The 13,863-nt window shown below is 34.0% G+C and overlaps 1 protein-coding gene across 1 annotated transcript; it reads right to left on the bottom strand.

Moving 5' to 3' along the window:
* Window positions 1-608: 608 nt before the first annotated feature.
* Window positions 609-2,002, bottom strand: LOC100725285 (putative olfactory receptor 56B2). The gene has a single exon (XM_003465329.2). It carries the CDS (start codon window positions 1,743-1,745, stop codon window positions 783-785), a length of 963 nt encoding a protein of 320 aa, XP_003465377.1. The 5' UTR covers window positions 1,746-2,002; the 3' UTR covers window positions 609-782.
* Window positions 2,003-13,863: the final 11,861 nt, after the last annotated feature.

Below are 13,863 nucleotides of genomic sequence, written 5' to 3'. Positions count from 1 at the left end.
CATTTTAGCAACTTATATTTTCTTGGAGTTGATTGGAATTTGGCTAATAACTAATATTTTTAGTGATTTCTTTATTATTTGCCGACCTTTTTAGACATGTAAATATTCAAGTACTGTTTTCAAGACACCCCTTATAACAAGGTAATAGGAAAACTGCAGAAATAGCTCCTTTCAATAATCATATTAGATAGAAGATAGATAAAGCCTCCAATTTGAAAGTACACATTGATGAATGTAGTTTCTGTATCCATGTCTATTGAATATTGTTTAGAAGTATGGACTATGGATACCAGGTAACCTGTTCATATAATATATTCATATAATATATTAATGCATATAATATATTCAGTATATCTTTTCCTTGGAACCTGCTCTGGTTTTGCTTTTCATTTTTGTTGGTTTTTTTTCTTTTCTTTTTATTCTTTTGAGACAGGGGCTCATTATACTACATAAGCAGACCTTGAACTCATTATCTCGTCCAGGGTGGCCTTGAACTTGTAGTGATCTTTTTGCCTCTGCTTCCTGAGGGCTGGAATTGCAAACATATGCCACCATGCCCAGCTTGTGATAGTCTTTTTGATGAACAATTATGCTTTAAATGGAGAGATTTCAAATATTAAGCATACCTGTTAGTTCTAAAGCTTCAATTGTTGGAAATGATTCCTGATGGAACCTGAAAACATGTGACAGTACACCTATTATTTTACTTGCAGCAATTGCAGTGATTGTGGAATGTAATGAAAATACTTATTTTAGAAGTAAACATTTGTCGTGTTTTCTGATTATCTTCTGCCCTTAGTGTCCAGGTTAAACACCTTGTATAAGGCCTGCCTGAGCTCCTTGTTCTTGAGAGCATACACCATGGGATTGAGAGCAGGGGGAATGACGTTATGCAGCACATTGAGGAGAACGGGGATGAGGGGAACTCTCATGCCTGCACTGTGAGTGATGGAGATGACAATGACAACTGTGTAGAAAAAAAGTATTAAAATAAGATGGGATGTGCAGGTGTTTAACGCCTTGGATGCAGCTTCTACTGAGCTGAGCTTCAAGACAGACTGAAGGATCAAAGCATAAGATAAAGCAGTCAAACCAAGGTCACTTCCCATGACTGTCCAAGCCAGAACTATTTGGTTGATACTGTTGACTTTCCTGTCATCACAAGATAGGCTAGTGACCCCAAGGTTAGAGCAAAGACAGTGCTCTATCTGGTTCCTAGAGCAGTAATTTCTTTGAGCAGCAAGTACAGGTACTGAGATTGGAGCCAGGCAGTTTCTGAGTGCCATGAATACAGTCACTTTGATCACAAAAGCTTCAGTAATTATCGATGGATATCTCAGTGGTTGACAAATGGCCACATATCTATCTATAGCCATGCAGACAAAAATACCTGATTCCATGGCCACAAGACAATGAATGGCATACATCTGAGCAAAGCACTCTGAGCGATGGATGGCCTTAGCATTGAACCATAAGATGGCCAAAATCTTTGGCATGATGGTGGTAGCCAGACCCATGTCTACCACAGCCAGGATGCCCAGAAATTGGTACATAGGCTGGTGCAGGGATGCCTCTTGTCTGACAGTAATCACGATGAGGATATTGGCAGTTAGAGCCAAGAGGTAAAGTAGAGCCAAGGGCAGGGAGAGCCAGTGCTGCCAGCTGTGAATGCCTGGGAATCCCATGAGAATGAACTCAGAGACTTGAAATGTAGAGCTGTTGGATTCTTTGAGATCCTGGAACATTCTGGACTAAGAGAAAATAAAAAGATTGGTATTATTCCTCGGCATTATCGTTGCACCATAATGTGGGTCATAAAAAGGCATGGCACATAATCAAGCAAATAACTTTAGAAATAGCTCTTACTTTATCTATTATATACCACAAAAAAGACTATGTTTCCCAATATAAATGTAGGTGTTGACCAATAGTTGCTCTAACCACATCTGTTAACATTTTCTGAATGTTTTGGCCATGGTATGTAAAAAAAAAAAACAAAACGAAAAAAACAAAACAAAACTGAAAACCTTAAGAGTATTGGAAATTTACTGATGCAATATCAAGATATTAAGGAAAGATTCAGCATCTTCATTATTCTCATCCTGTTACCTATACTGTTTTACTTTTTTATTTTTTTGTCTATTTTTCCTTTTATTGGTACCAGGGATTGAACTCACGACTCCCTGCTTGCAAAGCAGGTGCTTATGCCACTGAGCTAAATCCCCAGCCCTGTTTTACTTTTCTAATGGAACAGCAACTCTGACAATTGTCATACTCTATTTATTACTCAATAATTTATCACTAAATTTTTATAATACCAGCTCTGAGTTTGGTTGTCTTAGAGACTTAATATATATATATATTAGTATATGCTTGGAGGCATCCAGATTTCTTATATATGAGGTTTGGCTATACACATATGTATAGAATTCTTTTCATTGATGTGCTTGAGATATCTTGAAGTGCTGGTTGTATTTTTAAATATTAATTAAAATTATAAGGCAATGATTTAGATACATTTTTTACTAAAGGAATCCAAGTATTGAAAAATTAAAAATATTTATGACTCCAATCAGCTTTTTAAAAGGCGTAATATATTTTAAAAATTCTAATGCTTTTTGATTTGTATTTATCTGCATATCCCTATTTGGACATGGTTTTCGTTTTTTGAGCCTTTCATACAATCATGATCTGACTCATGTAATGTGTTTGAACTAATTACAAAATAAAACATAAAGTGCATCACCCTAATGGAATTTTTAATTTTTTAAAAAAGTAAAATAATCTCATAACAAAATAATAGGAGAATAACAATAGTTAATGTATTGCATATTGTCTTCATCACAGTAGTTACTCAGAATACAAGATATGGACATGAAAATTTCTCCAATTGATATTACCACGAATCTTCCTTTCAAAGAACTAAGAAACAAGAATAATATAACTAACTTGCATTTTTCTCCCATTTCCCTTCCTTACTTCCCCTTTCCACCTGGAATTTCATATAGTTTTTTTAAAAATTTTTTTGCAAAAACCTCCTGATTTTCAAACAATTCATATTGTACATGTTTCCTTGATATGATTTATTGTCAATATTTTAGTGTAAAAGTTAATAACAGACATTCACTATCTGTTTATGTTTTAAGTGTATATTGTTTGCTTTTTCTACATTTCTAAAGATTAGATATATTAAACTTAAAAGAAACAAAAATGCTATTTTAAAGTATTGTAGATTAAAATGATAGTATAGAAAGAAGGTGATGTTGATGTCAATATGGTAAGTATATTCTTTACACAAATGTTCTCAATTTTCCTTAAAATAAATCAAACTAAACTAATGATAATTGTCATTTAGATATATTTTATTTAGATATATCATTTCAATAATTTAGATATTTTATTTATTTGTTTTATAAATTTTATTTGCTTATTTTAACTAGCTGAGTTGCAGTTCAGTTTTCTGTGACTATGGATTCTGACTTGGTAATGAGGCTTTAGAAATCTATACCAAGACTGTGGAATAGTGACAATCTGTGGAGAAGATTTCCTTGGAATGTTACTGTTTGAATTCTTTGCTTCAAAGCAGACATTTAGGTGTTTCCTTAACCCCTGTTCATTATGTCAGGAAAGAATCCACCAACCTGCCTTTTCAGGAATGAAGGAACAGCTGCCAGTGTTCTTAGGCTGGAGTTATCTAAATGGTTCCCTGTTTTTCACTGAAGGTTAATGGAGTATACACCACTGAAGACAACTTCTGGTAGTTACAAAGTAAAAGATGTACATGTCAATTGTCTTCTTCAAAGGCCTCTTCTTGGCAAAGACATTTTCCTGTTGCCTGTGGAATACTTGCTAAAATGAATCAGGATTTGACTCGAGATTGAGACAGAAAAATGAAAGCATGATTTCCAAGACACTAGGTTCAAATGAATGTGTAACAAGTTGATTCACATCACTGGAATTTGATTTTATTCTTTTTTGGGTTTGTTTTCTTTTCCCCTCTCCCTCTTCCCTATCCCTCTCCCTTCCTTCTCCCCTTGCCTCTTGTAAACACAGTTACACAGTTAACTCATCCCTGGAAGGATCAGACTTTGTTTTCTTCAATGTCATGTTCCGTTCTTGTTTTTGTCTTATTCTTCCAATTGGGATATGTAAGGTTCAGAGCTCTTGTATTTGAAACTTGGAAGGACCCAGACTTTGAAATAGTGTCTTGATTTCACTTTTGTTGTCATTGTTTGTTTGTTTAAGTAAAGCTGTATGAAGCTCACACATTAAACAATAAAGTTAAAAAATCTCTTGTGTGATAATGACATTTTAGAGGCATATAGAAACAATAACTAAGGGCTGCGGATTTAATTCAGTGTTTTAAGCACATGCATGGTAAGTGTGAAGTCATGAGTTAGATCTGCTTACAAAAAACAGAGAAAGAGAGAGAGAGAGAGAGAGAGAGAGAGAGAGAGAGAGAGAGAAACGTAGAGAAAGAAATGGAGAGAAAGGAAGAAAGAAAGAAAGGAAGGAAGAGAGAGAAACGGCAACTATCAAAATTTTGTGGCCAGTTGGGAACATTATCTTTGAGGAAAGGAAAAATGCTCTTAACACTACAGCATGATTTGAATTCCTTAGATCAAGCGGCTTCGTGTGGTTTTCTTATTTTCTACTCACGTAAGAATGCCATAATCACCTTTAAGATCTTGAAATCTGCTGTACTCTGTTGTGTTCTTGGTTGGTACTAACTTTGCCTTCAATCTTCAGCCTCATCAGAAAAATCAGCGTGTTCATGGAAGAGGGTGGATGACCACCCTTGAAATCACAGGAACATGACATTGGTAGGAAAGTAGCAGATTTGCAGTAGGGATGTGTTTGTTGATAGAAGCCATCTCGTTGGTTATTTTAACATCATAATATAAATATTTGTGATATATGATTAGAAAATGTAGTGAATGCTTAAATTTTAAAAAATGTATTACAAAAAAGATATTTTGCCATTGTTTCTCTCAAAACATTCCTTCTCACTTTAAACCCATTTATCTCATACATATCTATGAGACATCTCATATCTCATCTTTGTCACGTCTGAAGCGTTCTGAAAGTCCTCTTTGTGAGCATTTTTAGTGGTACTGTTGTGGCTGCCTTGATGTTCTGAACTAACTCAAAACGTCTACAGTTGATGGTCATTTTGAGAAGACCCAAGAGTCAATATTGAATCTGGTGAATAAGTTGGATAAGTACAATCCATAATGTTTTTATTTGGCAGCAATGGTTGCAAATTGCAAATTTCGAATTGATTCAGGATATTAAGGCACCATGAAAAGGCACAATTGTAACAAGGACCTCCTAAATACAGTGCTTCAAGGCAAAAATGATGGGATACTGTGTTCAAAATTCGTGAAAATATTACGTTTGGGTTAGTAGCAATGTATTTCTTTTTTGGAATAGTTTTTTTTAAACTTTCACTTAAATGTTCAGTGTTTTGGAAATTGTAGCACATATAACCTTGAATGACCCCAAAGAAACACAACACTTAATATTTGGATATTGAATTCATAGTTACATTTGAAATAACAACTAAGACATTACAGGTAAATATTTAAATGCCAATGAATGTTTAAAATGAATGCCCAGAATGAATCCATAAATGAATGAAATTCATAGTAAATTTTAAGAATTTTAAAATTTATCCACAAATTTTTATCTGACAAAATAAAAATGTGTCCCTTATAAATTAGCAGAAAATGTAAATATCTAAATAAAATCGCATTGGAAAATGTAGGAAAAAAACAAAAAAGGAAAAAATAATGCCACAAGAAAAGCAATTAAAAAGCAGATGTTCCAAGAATCATAACCTAAAAATCTCTCACTTAATGATCCAAACTCATATCAAGTAATATATTAGTCAACACAGATTAAATCTGACTTTTGAAAGACAATTTTAAAGTGTTTTCAATACTGAGTTTATTTTTCTACAAAGAAAATAAACTGTGAGCAAATCCATGATGTAGTAACAATAAACAAATATTCCAACTATAAAATATAACTGAAAGTATATGTTTTTATACCAAATATGAATATAATAATTTGTGTCTTCCCTTGACTGTACACAATTTTGACAAACCATGTTCTTTCTCAGTGGTTCAGTAGGACCATCTAAGTTGATTTTTCTGTGTGGAGAGGATAAAGATGGCCCTATCTTTGAGCAAAAAGAAAGTGAATTAGATTCTCCTTTTGAAGAATATGTGAGGTAAGAAGCAATATTGTTCGGAAAGGACCAGGAATTTCTCTCCAAGTATTTCTGTTTGTCACAGTATGATTAACTTGATTTCCACCATTTCCACTGACCTTTCTTGTCAGGGAAAGTACATATAATCATAATCATCATGACAAGTTCCACTAAATTACAATCCAAGCATTTGGGAAATAAACTTTTTTTTTTTTAGAAAATAACCACATTAATTAATTCAAACTGGGTGGTTGAAATAAAATTTGTTTTTCTTAAAATTTTGACCAATTAGAGTATAGATTCAGGCTCTGGGAAATAAAAAAGCCATTCTCCAATATATCTACAGCTAACCTGGAAATCTTTCATCTACCAGAAAAACCTGACAATGTTTCATCTACCTCTTCAATGCACTTCCATACCTAATTCCAGATGTCAAAACAGTGAACTGAAGGCAATAGGTTCTGGTCCTCAGGTGTTCATCAAAAAACACCAGAATCCTGCAATATATAAACATGCATAGACTCTCTCATCTGAATCTCTGGATATTTGTAGGACTGAACCAAGCCGAGAAAAAAAAATCCCAAGGGAATATTTTCAGACTTTATAGACACAAATGTTGGTAAGAGAATAAGTATAAGGTTTATTGGAGGAAAAGAAAATTTGGGAATTATTTATGTTAATTCCCTGTAGCATCTGATTAGTAAGTGAATTTTCTATGCATATATCTATACACACCCAACTGTGTGTCCATGTAGTGATGGTGGCAATTCCTAATGCACACAGTAATTTGAATCAATACTCATGATCTTAGTGTTACTTGTGAGTTGTTGTTTCCTACTTAAGATCTTGAGAAAAACAAGTTGAGCACATTAAAACACAGAATATTTTAACCATTCACATACTTTTATATATTTCTCTATACATTTGTTTTTTCATGTGTCACACTGAACAACACCATTCAATAGTTAGTGTTGTCTCAAAACAAGGTAGTAATTATGAAAAAAGTACATTAGGTAACATGGGTGCTGGTTTTCCAAGTATTTATTTTCAAACAAAGCAATGTCATGCTAGAAATTCACCAATTTGGACTAGGTATTTAGTTTAAGATAAGCTCATGAATTTGATGCCCAGCATCAAAAAAAAAAAAGTTTTGGTGTACTATAAAAATTGAAGTGAAGAATAATAATATACTTTAATTTTGAAATAGTACTGATGAAGTTGATAACAGCAATCATAAAAAGAAAAATGATTTCAATTTTGTATGCATTAAAACAAAATAATGACTGCTCTTAAAATAGAATATGAGTTTAGAAAGAAATAATTTGAATGCTAAATCTTATAATGCATAGCACCTTCCAATGTATTTATACAATTTTTACACTAATATACAATTCCAGAGATCCATTTCATCAACACTTTCTATATATGTTAAGCATATTCATAAAAGGATTATCATTATGATCATTTTTAAAATACCCAAATCATAGATTTACACACATTTTCTATTATTTGACAGCTATGTTTTTATTTTACAGATAGTAGTATGACAAATACATAGGTAGAGAAAAATTTCAACACCTCTTCCTTTTTTATTGAGGTAAAGATAACACAGTATAAAGTTAATTATTTTATCATTTTAAAATGTATGATTAAATTTTTTACTATTATTCATAATCATCACCCATATATAACTACACAATATTTTGAATATCTTATAGAAACTCCATAAACATTAGTGAGTCTCTTTGAAGTGCCCCAAATATTCACGCCATGGAAATAAATGATTTGCTTTCAGTTTCTATTCACTTACCTGCTCTGATATTCTTACAAAAGAGTTACAGTGGGTAACCTTTTGTGTCTGGTTTTATCCTTCAATAAAAGTTTTATATATTTATGGATGTGGTAGCATGCACCAGCATTTCATCTATCATGTTAATTTGTGTTTTTAAGATTCTTTCTTTTATTTATATTTGCTTCCTTACTATACAATCTTGAATTTCATGTTTGAAAACTTTAGTATTTCTCTGTCATCTTAGGCCTGGTGGATCTTTTTAAAAATAAAATTTTATTCCATATACTGAGATTTACAAAATGATTTTATGGGATACAAACAGACAGTAAAATAATTACCACAGTAAACTGATACCTGAGATCAGTTACTTTTTCCATTGATTAATAATCCCTTGTAGAGATATATTTCATTATGTTTATTCATTCAGCAGCTCAAAATTGAATATATTTTGTTTTTAATACATATATATGTATATGCACTTCTATTTTAGCAAACATTTAGCTTAAATGCGTCACATTAAAAAACAGCAGAATGCCAGGGAACCACATATGCTCCACATCACAAGCCAAAACCTGCACAGCAAACATTATCCAGCCTTGCAGCCTCAACACACTGCTTCGAATCTGGTTGGGGCCCGCCCAGCAACCCTGAGTGCCCAAAGTACACTGCGTGTCATAAGCCGAAAGCCTGCACTGCAACACCATCCAGCTGTGCAGCCTCAGCATATCACTCTGATCCTGGTAAGCCCCACCCAGCATCCTCAAACACTGGAGGACCTTTGGGTAGGTCCCTGAGGGCCTGGTTGGGCCTCTCCCAGTGGCCCTGAGTGGCTGAGGAACCACCAGTGCTTCCTTGTCTTGAACTAAAAGCCTGCACAGTGAACCCCATCCAGCCTTGTAACCTCTGCATGTCTCTTCGAACCTGGCAGGAACCCTCCCAGCAAACTCAAGCAGCTGTAGAGCTTTAGTGCACGATGCAGTGTGAGCTGGAAGCCTGCAGAACATACTCCATCTAGCTGTTCAGCCTTGGTACACCACTCCGAACCTAGTACAGTCTGGCCCAGAAATGTCAAGCAGCCAGGGAGCTTCAGAGTACCAAGTGGGTGGTGGTCAAGGCCTGCCCACATTTAAGGAGGGCTTCTGCCCCACATTTAAGGAGCCTTTTTGTGTCACAAGGGACCCTGACTAATGGCCTAAACTCAACAGGAAAGCTCCCTGAAGTATAGATAGATATTCTCAACCCAAGAAACAACTGAGATCTTGCATTCAGCTGCTCCATGGGAATACAGGAAAATGACAAAAGAAAAGAGTAAAATGCAACCTTAAACCTCCAGCCCATCCTAAGCCTAGAGTACATGAACATAGGACAAAAGGCAAACCATACTCCTAGTAATGTAGTATCTGAAATGATAGTAACTGAAGTAAAGAAACAATTCCAGGAAGCTGTAAAGGAACTCAGATCAGAAATAATCTCCCAGGTAAAAGCAGAAATGATATATGTAATAAAAGAAATGCTAAACTCATCTAAAGAAGACACTATTTAAAAAATTGAGGAGCATTGCAAAAAGATGGAAACTTTCAATGAACAATATAAGAAACAAACAATGAGACATCAAGGATATCAAAAATTTTATCAAAAATTGGCAAAACTGGCTCAATGAAAGTGACAATAGATTTTTAGATCTCAAAGACAAGATTTCAGCTAACAAACAGGAAAGGAAAGATCTTTTAAAAATAACAAGGAATCAGGAAATAATAATTGAACAATTGCAAGATGATGCAAAGAAAAACAACATAAGATTGGTAGGTGTTATTGAAAAAGAAGATGACAACACAAATGATATCAAAAGACTGTCTATAAAAGTCATAGCCAAAAATTTCCCAAACATGGGAAAGGAAACTGACATACAGATGAGCGAAGCATATAGGATTCCAATTATCCATATTCAAAATAAATCTAGGTCAGTACATATAATAATCAACATCCAAGATATTCAACATAAGAACACAATACTAAAAGCCATTATAGAAAAGAGACAGATCACATATATAGGAAAGCCTATCACAATCAATGCAGACTTCTCAACAAACAATCAATCAAGAAGAGCATGGAATGAGTATTTGAGATCCTAAAGGGAAAACAACTTCCAAACCAGATTGATGTACCCTGTAAAACTGTCTTTCAAAATTGACAGAGAAATAAGATACTTCCATGACAAGGCACAGCTGAAAAACTTCATAACTACCAAGCCAACCATGCAAAGAATGATGAAAGATATTCTACATAAACATAAAAATAACTACAACTTCAACAATAACAACAAAAAACCCCACCAAGCAGCACAAACAGAGGAGAAAGATAAAGAACCAAGAGAATAATAACATGACAAAAATAAACTAATATATATCACATATAACCACTAAGGTAAATGGCCTCAATTCACCAATTAAAAGAAACAGACTGGCACAATGGATCAAAATCAACATCCAACCTTATGCTGTATACAAGAAACCCATATAAAACAATAGGAAATTCATAGACTGAAAGTCAAAGGATGAAAAACAATATTTCATGCAACAGGGACCTGAAAAAACAGGGGTAGCTCTTCTGCTTGCAGACAACACGAATTTCAAATCAAGAATGATCAAAACAGATAAAACAGATCACTACATACTACTTGCGGGAAAACTTAAAAAGGAAGGGATCCTAATCTTAAATATGTATATACCAAATCCATGAGCATGCATCTATATAAACAAATATTACTAGAAAAGAAAAATCAAATTATCAATATTACAATTATAACAGGAGACCTTAATATCTCACTGACTCAAAGAGGCAAACTAGACAAAAAATCAGCAAAGAAATAACATAACTGAATCATGCCTGTGAACAAATGGTCTTAGTGGACATGTACAGAGCATTCTACCCAACAACATCAGAACATACATTCTTCACAACTGCACATGGGATCTTCTCTAAAATAGACCATATACTATCTCATAGAACATACATAAGTAAATGCAAAAGAATTGAAATTAATCCCATGCATATTATCTGATCATAGTGCCATTAAACTAGAACTTAATGACAAATGAAGCAGAAAATTCTCCATAAACACATGGAAATTAAACAACACACTCCTGAACAATCAATGAGTCCCAGAGGAAATTAAAGAATAAATTAAACAATATCTACAAGCAAATGAATATACAAACACAATTTACTGAAACCTATGGGATGCAGTGTTACACGTTCTCAGAGGAAAATTTATTGCCATGAATTTGCACATCAGGAAAACAGAACAAACACAAATAAACAACCTAATGCTATCTCTCAAACATCTAGAAAAAGAAGAGCAAGTCAAGTCCAAACCAAAAGAAGGGAGCAAATTATAAAATCAGAGCAGAAATTAATGCAATAGAGACTAAGAGAACAATACAAAGAATGAATCTAACAGTTGGTTCTTTAAAATAAGTAAAATTGATAAGCCCCTAACCAACCTTATTTTAAAAAGAAAGAAAAAACTCAAATTCATGCAATAAGGAATGAAAAGGGCAAAAATCACTAAAGACCATGTGAAAATACTTCAATACCTACTTTGAAAACTACTCTCATAGGTTTGATAACACAGAAGAAATGAACAGATTCCTAGAAACATATGAATTACCAAAGCTGGGTCAACAAGAAGTAAAACTGCTAAATAAACCAATTTCAATTAATGAAATTGAAAATGTAATTAAATCCTTACAACAAAGAAAAGCTCAGATCCTTATGGATTCACAGATGAAAGACCTAAAGGAAACACTCCTCAAACTCTTCAATGAAATAGAAAGGGAAACATTCTCTCTTACTCATTCCTGGAAGCAAGTATTACCCTAATATGAAAACCAGAGAAAGACTCATCCAATAAAACAGAACTACCATATCACTAATGAACACAGATGCAAAAATTCTCAGTAAAATACTGGCAAATAGAATACAGCAAATCACCAAGATTATATACCACAACCAAGTGGGGTTCATCTTAGGAATGAGGGGATGGTTCAAAATACACAAATCAATAAATAGAATACACCATATCAATGGAGCCAAAGATAAGAATCATGTGATTATCTCATCAGATGCAGAATAAGCTTTTGATAATGTCCAACACCCATTCATGATAAGAACTCTACTGAAAATTAGAATAGATGGTCTTTTCCTCAATATGATGAAAGCTATCTATAACACCAAAAGCCAGCATCGTGGTCAAAAACTGAAAGCTTTTACTCTAAAATTAGGAACAAGACAAAGATGCCCATTATCACCACTCCTATTCAATACAGTGTTGGAAATATTAGCCAAAGTTATTAGACAAGAGAGAGCAATAAAAGGAATAAAAATAGGAAAGGAATAAGTTAAACTGTCATCATTTGCAGAAGACATGATACTCTACAGAGAAGAACCCCAAAGTCCACTGAAAGACTTCTTGATGTAATAACAATATTCAGTAATGTAGCTGGGTGCAAAATTACCACTAAAAATCAATAGCATTCCTATACACAAACAACATATTCACTGTGAGAGAAATAAGAGAAGGCACATCCTTCACAATAGCATCCAAAGAAATGAAATACTTAGGAATCAATCTAACAAAGGAAGTAAAAGATCTAGTCAGTGAAAATTACAATATCCCGAAAAAAGGCATTGAAGAGCATCTCATAAAGTGGAAAGACTTCCCTTGTTCATGGATAGGAAGAACAAACGTTGTGAAAATGGCCATTCTCCCAAAATTGTTATACAGTTTTAATGCAATTCCAATCAAAATAAAATTAAAAAATTCACAGATCTAGAGATATCATTCCTAAAATTCATCTGGAACCAGAAGACACCTAGAATAGCGAAGGCAATTCTGGGCAACAAAGGCAAGGCAAGAGGAATCACAATCCCTGATTTGAAATTATACTACAAAGATATGTGACAAAATAGCATGGTAATAGAATAAAAAGAGACAAAGATCAGTGGAATAGATTGGACGATAAACTACAACTAAAAACACACTCAGCCACTGTATCTTTGAAAACGGGGCCAAACATGTTTACCGGAAGAAAACTAGCCTCTTTAATAAGTGGTGCTGGAAAAACAGGCTCTCCATAAGCCAAAAACAAACTAGACCTGTGCCTATCACCATGCACTAAACCAAAGTCAAAATGGATCAAAATCTAAATGTTAAAACAGAACACTAAATCTGCTGGAGGGCAAAGTAGTTAGAAATCTTGAAGGCGTAGAGGTTGGCAGAGAATTCATGACAAAAATCAAACTGCATGGTTAATACTTCCAGAATCAATAACTGAGATCTCATCTTACTAAAAAGTTTTTGTATGTCAAAAGAAATCTCCAACAGAGTTAAAAAAAAAACCACATAAACTGGTAAAAAAATCTTAGTCAACTGTCCCTCAGACAAAGGACTTCTATCTAGAACCTATAAAGAATTTTTAAAAAATCAGACCCCCAAATCAAAGACCCAGTCCTAAATTGGACAGCTGAGATGAATACACATTTCTCAGTTGAAAAATACAAATGACAAATATAATACATAAAAAATGTTCAACATCATTGATTATTCTCTATAATGCAAATTAAAACCACACTGAGATTCCATCTCACTCCACAGAGAATGGCCAGGATCAAGAATATCACCAATAACAAGTGCTGCAGAGGCTGCGGGGAAAAACATTTCTGCACTGTTGGTGGAAGAGTAGACTGGTGCAACCACTGCAGAAATCATTCTGGAGGTTCTTCAAAAAGCTGGGATTGGACGTCCCATTTGACCAGGTATTCCACTTCTGGGCATGTTCCCAGAAGAATTGAAAAC

This window comes from Cavia porcellus, unplaced genomic scaffold, assembly GCF_034190915.1.
Source record: "Cavia porcellus strain 051 isolate PalLab524CR breed Dunkin Hartley unplaced genomic scaffold, mCavPor4.1 scaffold_9, whole genome shotgun sequence".
Classification (NCBI taxonomy): domain Eukaryota; kingdom Metazoa; phylum Chordata; class Mammalia; order Rodentia; family Caviidae; genus Cavia; species Cavia porcellus.
Note: the sequence above shows the minus strand (reverse complement) of the source record. Positions and strands in the feature narration are given on the sequence as shown.